General features: G+C 36.6%; 1 protein-coding gene across 25 annotated transcripts in view; it reads left to right on the forward strand.

Moving 5' to 3' along the window:
• The window catches only part of Ptprd (protein tyrosine phosphatase receptor type D), a 403,506-nt gene extending 393,808 nt beyond the window's left edge, over nt 1-9,698 (forward strand). For 17 of the 25 annotated variants that reach the window (XM_087183457.1, XM_087183441.1, XM_087183446.1 and 14 more), the window contains 3 exons: nt 1,263-1,417; nt 4,218-4,353; nt 6,095-9,698. In XM_087183457.1, the coding sequence (XP_087039583.1) occupies nt 1,263-1,417; nt 4,218-4,353; nt 6,095-6,163 (360 nt within the window). In that variant the 3' untranslated portion in view covers nt 6,164-9,698. Of the gene's footprint in view, nt 1-1,262; nt 1,418-4,217; nt 4,369-6,094 lie in introns of all 25 variants that reach the window. The other 8 variants (XM_021252829.2, XM_087183439.1, XM_087183440.1 and 5 more) reach the window with 1 other exon arrangement.
• The last annotated feature ends 363 nt before the right edge of the window (nt 9,699-10,061 follow it).

Below are 10,061 nucleotides of genomic sequence, written 5' to 3' on the forward strand. Positions count from 1 at the left end.
TCAGAGGAGAACAAATCTGCATTACCTAGCCTCTGGCTTTTCTTCCTTTGCTTTCCAAGCCTTTCCCAGGAACAGAGGGAAGTAAATCTTGCTTCGGTGTTAACCAGCCACAAGTTGGTCCTGGAGCCAGGCAGTTATTGCTGTATTTCTCAGTGTTATCACAAGATTGGTGTGATCTTCCTGTTTCACCTCTGTCCGCAAATGATACCAGCTTAGGGTCTGCCCTGGCAAACCACAAGGCTAGTTGAGGGGTGCTCATCTGGAATTGAGCCATCCTAGTACTATTGGGTGAGAAAGATTGAGACTTCCTCTACTACCCAGAATCTTGACAACATGAGAACCTTATGCAAAAGAACATTAATGGTGAAAGAGGTGTTAACGAGCATGGAAAGGATGAAGTCTTTTCCGCTGGAACAGGTCCTCTAAGCTTGGACTTTGGGTACCCTCTTCTGAAAGCAGATGGTCCCTTCTGCTCCTGTTTATAAAAATCCAGAAAGAATCAGAAGTGTCTGCATATCTTCATAAGTCTGAGAAATTTCACCTAATCACATTAGAAAAGACTCCTCTTGCTTCTGGCTTGTTTTCTTTTTGCCTTTGGCTTGTCTGTGTAAATGCCCCCACAGCCTACTTAATTCTGGTGTTCAGCCCAGAAGAGTCCTTTGACAGACAAGGGCACTTATTTGGTCTCTTTAAAGGATGCTTCACTTCCGGCTGAACAGCATGTTACGTGGCACACATGACTCTCACTAGGGTTAGAAATTATAAGCCTCTGAGGTGGGTGGGGCAACCTGGTCAGCACCAGCTACCCAGTGTCAGATCCTTTAAATGTCACCATTTGTCATTTGACAATGCTAGAAATAAGCAAGCACTGCAGATGTGATATTATCAAGACAATAGAAAAACTTCTGGTCTGGGCTACATGCCTCGATACGTATTTTAAAATTAAGAAGTTACTGGATTCTGAACTTAACCTGTTTGTCTCAGAAGCATTTGCTTATGGGCAATATGGCTATTTCCTATCAAAGAACCTAAGTTCTTAACAGACCATTGTGAGAGTGAGGATAAATTTGTGACTTAAATAAATATGAATATAGACAGTACTAATAGCAGGTAAGACATACAGTTTTTACTAAAACATGTTCCTAACTTCTTGTGCCCTTATCTTTGGAAAAAATTATGTCTGATTGCTTTTGTGCTCTGTGCACTGGGGAAACCCAGTGGCTTCCTCCTTTGTGACTGGGTATGTGGCTTTCCCTCCCCAGGATGGCCAGTCCCGGACAGTGAGACAGTTCCAGTTCACTGACTGGCCAGAGCAAGGAGTGCCAAAGTCTGGAGAAGGATTTATTGACTTCATCGGCCAAGTCCATAAAACAAAAGAACAGTTTGGCCAAGATGGTCCCATTTCAGTCCATTGCAGGTGAGTTGAGAATCGAGAATTCCTACTTCACAGACACGATTCATGCAGTAACAAGCTTGCCATTGTGAATCCACAGAATTGAAGTATTCTCAGCAATGTATTGTATACCTTAGAATCTGTTTCTCTTTCCATAAAGTCAAAATAATTAGTGGAAAATTTTTATCCCCAAAGTTTACCTCTTGTAGAAAACACAAACTGCAGTTTCCCAGGAATTGTTGGTATAATAATTTACATGAATCATTTCTTACTTGCTTTGCTTTCATAGCATTGCAGTGATAAGTATCTTTCTATATCGTTCTCTCCTGTCTTTGTCTTCTTAGGAGAACCATAAATAGCTATCAAGCCTTAATGACAATACTAATTCTTGCCAGTCAATAAGCGATTAAAATGGTACCTCAGTTAAAAATGCAATTTGCTTGAAAATTGTTGCTATATCAGAAAATGAAGCACCTTCAATTTAATTATTTCTAGAGCATTTTATAATTTAAGTCACTGAAGTTAATAGAAATACCAAGTAAATGGTTTAGAAGTTCACTGTAAATTTAGTGCTTGTGGAAGTTTCTATGCAAAACTCTTGTAGTAAAAGAAGTTTGTTCAAGATACTATATTTTAAGACTTCAGCTACTTGAAATCTTGGCTTCCAGTTTTTATGTCAAAATCTTAAAAGAGTTTATTTTGCCTAAGGCCGGGGATTTACCTCAGTGGTTTTGCTGCCTGCTGCGCAAGCGCAAGGACCTGAGTTCGATCCCTGGTACCAAAAAAAAACAAAAAAAAAAAACAAGAGTTTATTTTGCCTCAATGCTATGGAAATATAGTTCTTACTGATATGAAAGGCAAGATCTCAAAATAAAACACCCATTCCACTACGTCGTTAAGATATACATTCTAGAGTTAATTTTATTATGATAGCCTATGACAATAGGGGAAATTCTTTAGACCTTGTTTCTTAGGCAGGGTATATTATATGAGAAACAGATCTTATTTGTATGCATTTGCTTTGTGCTGAATTATCAAAAAAGCTTTATTCATGTAGGAAGGGACACATGGACTAAAATATTCAGACAAAGTGGATATTGTATACTCAGTCTGAAACACTTGCTATTTCTTTTAATTTTACTCATAATTCTTTTAATTGGAAAAATGCTCATCCCAACCTTTCTATATGATCTATAAGGATAAATGTTTAAATTAATATACAGTTTTAGTTCTAGGCTTTCCCATAAGTATACTATGTTTTACTTCTCATTGCTTATGTCATTACAAAATTATTTAAATACATTTTTAGTTAAATGTTATGGCATCTTATTAACATGTCTTATATTCCTTGGTATTTTTCTCTTATCTGGAAATATCTTCAAAATACCACTTATCTAATTTATATATTCTATTACACTGACATGATAAAGTCAATAAATTCAGAAGTTGTAAGGTCAATGCCTATTCTTATCTTGAAAATACTAAAGTCAGCAGCACTGTATTTTTTGTTACATTTTACCAGACAAATCAACATAAGATGGACTCTGGAATACGTGGACTATTCCACAAAAAGATTATAAATCAGAGTCTCTCCCATGACTGAGAGGAACTTTCAGGATTCAAAGGGACTTTCATGGTCATCTGCTCTACCTTAACAGAAGCCTGGACTGTTGTTGGACATCCTTAGCTACTTTTTAAAGATTAGCCATGAATTTTAAAGCCTCACTTGACATTTCTGTTTAGACTTTTCAGAAATCACAATTTATAAAGGAACACACTATTTATATATGCCTGTCTGCTGCATCCCCAAGTAAATGAATCCATCCATTTTCTACAGCCTGCCCCCAAGCGTTACACATGCCACTTAGGATCCAAAAATATAGGGATTTTTCAGATTATTCTCTGTTTTTCTCATTACCTAAACCTCCAGATGCTTTTCTCCTACTTAAATGCACAAAGCTATGAATTAATTTTCATTCTTGCTGCTGTGCTGGAATTATCTGAAAATAGTAGAGATGTGAGAGAAACTCAAAATCTTGCTAACATGCTATAAAAAGTTTGGGGTGGGCCGGGGATCTAGCTTAGTGGTTTGGCCACCTGCCTTGCAACCCTAAGGAACCGAGTTTGATCCCCGGTACCAAAAAAAAAAGTTTGGGGGATTTAGCTTCTAATCACCTAAAAATAACGGATACGTATAGAGATCAGTGGCTCTTCTTTTAGAGATCTCTTTAAGAAGCTGTTGAAAGTTATATTCATGAAACAGAAAAAAGTGACATTTGCACAATCCATACACACAAGACATTCACAGCTCCGCCTGAGGACTAAATGAAAAAAAAACCCAAGTCTGATAACCTCGTTTTAGACAATCTCTTGAAGTGATGGGACACTACATGGATTATACCTATCCAAATTCAGCAGAAAAATTGAAGACGCCCATTTTATTTCGTCTGACTCTGAATTATTTCATACTTTAAAATATTTAAGAGGCAAGATCTTAGAGTTATAGTATTCATGCAGTTCCTGAAACTATGCTTTATTTACCTTTCTTCTTTTCCCTTTATTTTATAATGTTTTTGTTTTCTTGGTCTTTCTAAAAGGAAACATAACCACAGTTAAAATGTTACAAAACTTAATCCTAATTACTTTTTCTCACATGTTACCACAACATATTCTCCCAAAAGTGACCACTTGGTGAATTCAGCTCCTCTGTGTCCTAGTGATGCTATGGAGACACTCGAAGAGTAGAAGTGGAAGAATAGCGAAACACATCTGGGACTAGGAACGTCTCCCCTACTAACTCTGCCTTCATTCTTTTTTTTGGCAGTGCGGGTGTTGGGAGAACTGGTGTCTTCATCACACTGAGCATTGTTTTGGAAAGAATGAGATATGAAGGGGTTGTAGATATTTTCCAGACCGTCAAAATGTTAAGAACACAACGGCCAGCCATGGTACAGACGGAGGTGAGAAAAGTCTCCGTGAGTTTCAATTCTCCAGTCTTACATTTTACTAGCTGTGACCTACCTAAGTCCTGAGACACTCAACATCAGACACAAAATACAGGGAAATATGGCAAGAAAAGTATCAAGTCATTTAATATTTTTGAACCTCATTTTTTCCTTTTTTAAATTAGGTGGCAATATCAGTGTCTTAGTGTTATAGAAATTACACGGGAGTCTCTGCTAGGTTGACCCATGTTAAATTGTCATCATTTGACCATTTTTAACCTGTAAAGTGGTAATTCCATGTTTCCTTATATGCATATCAGTATGATAAATATTGCATACTTTATATATCAATATATTAAAAGCACAATGCTTGCCTCTGAAGGCACAGAAAAAGAGAATATAGAAGGCTCTATTATTGATTGTGCTATAGCTCATTTCTTAAATATTTGGATTTTGAATAATAAACCTTGTGATATTAGCCCCGTTTTCTATTCTAATAATTGATATGGAAATTTCAGTGTTTCTCAGAATGAGATTTAGCTCATCTGACCTAATGACTATGCATTTCTAAGAATAATTTGATAGTGTTTATATTCCTCTAATGGACACTGAATTACATGTGTTCCTCAGTTCATCATTTACAATATCTTCCAGACTTTGATTCAAAAATGTGTGAGCATTTGGCTTGCACTACTCAAAACATTATGTCAGCCTGACAAACTTAATGAGTGTTGGGGGCAACAGAGGGAATTTGGAAGTTTAAAAAGCCTTAACACTTAGCCAAGCAACTTACTGTGACAAGATAGGAAAGCAAACTCCGTTTATTTTACATTACCATTTTTATTGTAGAAAAATGCACATTTAAGCAAAATAGAAACTACTTTCAGCCCCATTGACTTCTGAAAAATCCTACTTTTTTCATGCCTATATCATCTATAAATCATAATTTTTCCATCTAACAGTGCTATTTATTCCAATGTGACAATGTTTTTCCTGAATGAAAAAGGGCATGTTTCATACTGTAAACCTTTCTAGAACACTTGCAACCACACTGAATTACGCCAAATGGCACAAGTATTTTTTGATATGGGCAGCCAATTTGTCATGCCATTTTCAGGGATGAAAAGCTTGGAAGCCCAGTCCCCTGTGTAAACAAATGGTTTGCATGCATGGTGCTCCACACTGGCTACTTTTTGGCTCCTTTTCTCGCTTGTATTTGAACATCACAAATGATAGCTATTCTGATTGCAGGCAGCAAAGGTCTACTGTCTAATTGGAATTTTTTTTTAACTCAAATTTGGTTGGCAGAAGTGCCAGAAATACAAATCTAGTTTTCTCTCAGGACAGTTTATGTCAGTCTCTGTAAATTTGCAAACTGAGAATTAGTTATCACAATGCACCGAGTCGTTATAGAAGATGATTGTGGCATAGAAGCCGTTTGTGTGTTCAGGGGTGGTAACTGTTTACTAGTTGGACATCAGTACATACTTGTCTAGAAGATAATGCTCTCTAGATCTGTTACCTACTTGGCATTACAAGACTATTTTGGGCAAATTGATTCGTGAAGTTAATAAATACCTCCCACACCTCCTATGGCTAGTTGTTCTTTGCTATTACCGATTTAGAATTGGATTGAGTTGATTAAAGAAAGTAATGATTGTGTTCCTGTACAGATGTAACTTTGTTTTCCAATACTGATTTTCTGTTGTAACTTACTCACAGTCCCTCCGTCTCCCTCCTACCCTATCTCTCATAGGATCAATACCAGTTTTGCTATCGAGCCGCGCTAGAGTACCTGGGCAGCTTTGATCACTATGCAACGTAGAAACCCTTGACCCTTCCTGGATTTTTACTGCAGGCCCTTCAATATCCATGGAGTCTCTTCTGAGCCATACAGGGCACTTGAGAAGTCCTTCTTAACTTCTAGCTAACAACCACTTAGCGGGACTATTACACACAACCAATTAAACACAAACTATTGCAGGTGGACCAAGAATTCAGCTTAATAATCTAACCTGAAAATACAGAGAATCCTGACTTTTGAGGCTTCTGGAAGATTTGATTTACAGACACCTCAAGGATTCAACATAAAGGGAAGAAGAAATCACAGCAAAGAACCACCATCTCGTTGGGGATTGCTTGACAGGTACCAAGAGAAGTCACCAGAGTGCTACAGGTTGGTGCAAGATGATCGCTGGTGTAGCTTCTCACAGTACAACGGACTCTGCACCGACCTTACCCCTTCCTACCACACCGCTCATGACAACAGTTTAGGAGTAAGGGTGGGGAATGTCTAAAAAGAAAGCCCTGGATTTAGTTTTTTAGTATTGTAAAGATACTGCTGACCTGTGCTTCATTTCTAACTGTGTAAACCTTTTTTTAACGAAATGTATCATTCGATAAAGTGAATTTAAAAAGAAAAAGTTACATAACTCTTCATTTTTTATTTCCAAACTGTAGGGTTTTTTTTAAGCTGTAGAACTGTTATCTGTAATATCTTGCTGTAGAAATATCAAGTGATTTGAAAATTTGCACATTTTTGTGCAATACTAAATCTACAGTAGTGGTCTCATCAGATATTACTTTTACACTTCTGTTCAGTTTTAACTAATGAAAATGTACCCATTCTCTTTAAATAATCAAAGAGAATTTAATTTTATTTTGCTTTTGGAATCAACAGGGAGGCGCAAAGTATAAAGTTGCTGCTAACATATATACATACATATCCGTATTTTGCAGGGGTGTGTATGTATATATAGACAGTGTGTCCACACAAAAGTTAGAGTTAGCTATCATTCAGTTCTTTCATGATTGTGGTGTTAAAGAGTAGAAAAGCTATTATAAACATGTTTTTCAATGCTTAATTTTATGACATATTGGGATTTCTCAATATCACAAAATTTTAATTTTCTAAAGGGAAATGAGGAATGCACATCAGTGATGGTGAAACCTCACTAATTCCCGGCCCAGTCTCCCTCCACCCACCCAAGCACGTTCACAAATACCATTTTGTTAGCCAGGCTTCCAACAAGTTCAATATTCCTAACACTCTAGTGCAATAATAAAGTATTAAATATCTAAGAGGTGTGCATGTGGGAAAGGTCAGTGCATATCCCTTTAGGAGGGGAGAATGTTGTAATATATCAGCTATCAACTTGTTTAAAAAAGTGTACTCAATCATATATTGTCTATAGTATGTGCTATGAAATTTGCATTTTATGATATGTAACAGGGGCAAAGCCAAACTCATTTTACTCTGTTCAGTAAGAAACATTTTGTGGCATACAGCATTCCTGGGAACTGCTGTACTTCGTTTTCTTTTGGTTTTAGTTTTGCATTTAGAGTGCCTTATAATTGATGCCTATTTTAATAGCATTTCTTTTTAGCTTTGGGTTTGTATTGCCGTTAGTTGTTCATATCTGTTACCCTTTCGATTAAAGCATTAAATCTTTACCACATGTACAGAAACTCTTCGAATAATATGCATTCCTAGTTATCAGCCAAGTCGGGGATGTTAGTGACTGTACCAGCCCAAAGCACTTGGATAATCAGGGCTCTTCTGTTCATAATCGTCAACATCAGGAAAAGCTACTCGTTTTATTTATAATCCCTTGAAATCTGCTCTGAAACATGGAGTAACTTCACCAGACTTATTTTAGGAACAAATATCATTGGCAACTTTAGGATATATTTGACATTTCATTAGGATTTTTCTGAAAGCAGAACTAATATATATCTCCCCCAAGTCCTCCAACCTAAGTTCTTTAGGAAGCCATGGATGGTGGCATGAGATCGTTTGAAAGAACACTCAAAAACTCTTCAGAGTTTTGATACAGGTATAAATTTTTGGTTATTTTAGCTTCATAGATATTTGTTTTCCCATCACAAGCAGAATGAAATCCAAGAGACCAAACACTTGCAAGCATCATATTTGAGCACTTTTGTAAAAAAGAAAAAAAGAAAAAAAATATATGTAATACTTTAAAAAAGTATCTAGAAGGCTACCTCAGAATGAGACTCTCTAACCTACATCAGAACCAGAGAAGAATGTGCACTATGTGGGTCTGTTGTTTTCTTTTTGTTTGTATCTTTTGAAGATTTATCCAAGTGCCAGATTACTCAGTGCTGTAATTTTCTTTTAGTGAGACAAAGTGGGTGAGACAGATATTGTGTCATCCAGACGCACCAGGTCAGACACATAGAGCCTGATGGAGAATTGCACACTAGAATGATTGGCCAGTGAACAGTTTGTCTCCCTGAAACAATAACTGCCCATGTAGCAGATGGAAAGATGACAATAATCACAAAAAGGAAATGAATGGGATGCATACCATAGACGAATGAGGCGGAGACTATTCCAGAAATCTTACTATTCAGGAGCTGTTCCCAGAACTAACTCCCTTACTGTCATTGATGTGCATTCCACTCTGTACTTTTCTGTACAAACATTTGAGTTTTAATTTCCCAGGTAAACATCTTTATCTGCCATTTCCATAAACTTTCAAGTTTCCAATTATTTTCATCACCATAACCAGTACGGTGCTATTATTTACCTATGTATGTGTAGTTATGTATAATTTTGTAATTAGTTATAATGGTAAAAATCAAAATATATAAAAAGTGATTTGTACAGAACTTTATTTTAGCTCTTTTTTAAAAATGATTTGCATGGTTAGACAAAATGGCGAGGACAGCCAGGGGAGGGAAGGGCCTCTAGGGAACTTTGCACTTTCTATACCTTTGTACTATGCACTGCCCTATTGATTCTACACCCAATAATGTTATTACTTGAACCCATCTGTAAGAAACTGCTTCCGAAATTCATTTATATGTATGTAAATAACACAACATAGAAACAGGAAAGGAAAAAAAAATCTGCAATGATGCACACAGTTTTTTCTTTCCTGTTTATTTTTGGTTTTGCTTTGTTTTAGTCCCTCCTTTTACTTTTAATTCCCTTTTCATTTTCCTTTTGGCTTTTGGTTTCCTTTGGGTTTATGGGGGCCCCTGATACTCCAGCAGAGATCAGAAGGCTACAGATCCATCCTATCCATCCGTTACATGGCTTTGCCATCCAAGCTTGGAGTGTCTTTACAGAGATAATAACAGTTGTGTTCTTTGCTCTCGTTTTGGATGCATAGACTGAAAACTTAAAATAACTTGTAAAATGGCTTGTTAAAAAAATACAATTACCTCTAATTAGTAGTACGCGTAAATGTTTTACAGAATGAAAGGCGTGCTTTTTATTTTCTTACTTCGTTACATTGGTGGCGAAAGAAGTCTGTATGAAAATCAGTTCTTTGCTGACACAAGTTCCATTTGTTACAAATGAATTCTAATAAAAATGTCAGTGTTATGCAGCCATGGCCTTTGCTTTTGTCTACTCAAACATGTTGGTTTTGAACCAACTATATGCTCCCACTTCTCTCCTGCTTATCTAGTGATTTCCATTCTACTAATAACAATTCTTTCCACCAAGAGCCTACTATTTACAAGTGCCTACTTGTTGAGGTAAGCTTAGAGAAATAATAATTGCCCAAGTTCACACAGCAAAGAAGCATTGGTATTTAAGTGTGATTTTCAACAACTGACAGCTCTCACACATATAAAAGTAACGCCATGGGTAATTTCTTAAAACCTTTGAGAATATAGCTGAGAAAATACTTGGTTTACTCATGTAATATTCTGAGTACCAAAAATGGGTCAGAACTGCTCTAGGTATT

The sequence above is a fragment of the Heterocephalus glaber genome, unplaced genomic scaffold (assembly GCF_053883595.1).
Source record: "Heterocephalus glaber isolate CG9 unplaced genomic scaffold, H.glaber_assembly_v1.0 deba00001481, whole genome shotgun sequence".
Taxonomy (NCBI): Eukaryota; Metazoa; Chordata; class Mammalia; order Rodentia; family Bathyergidae; genus Heterocephalus; species Heterocephalus glaber.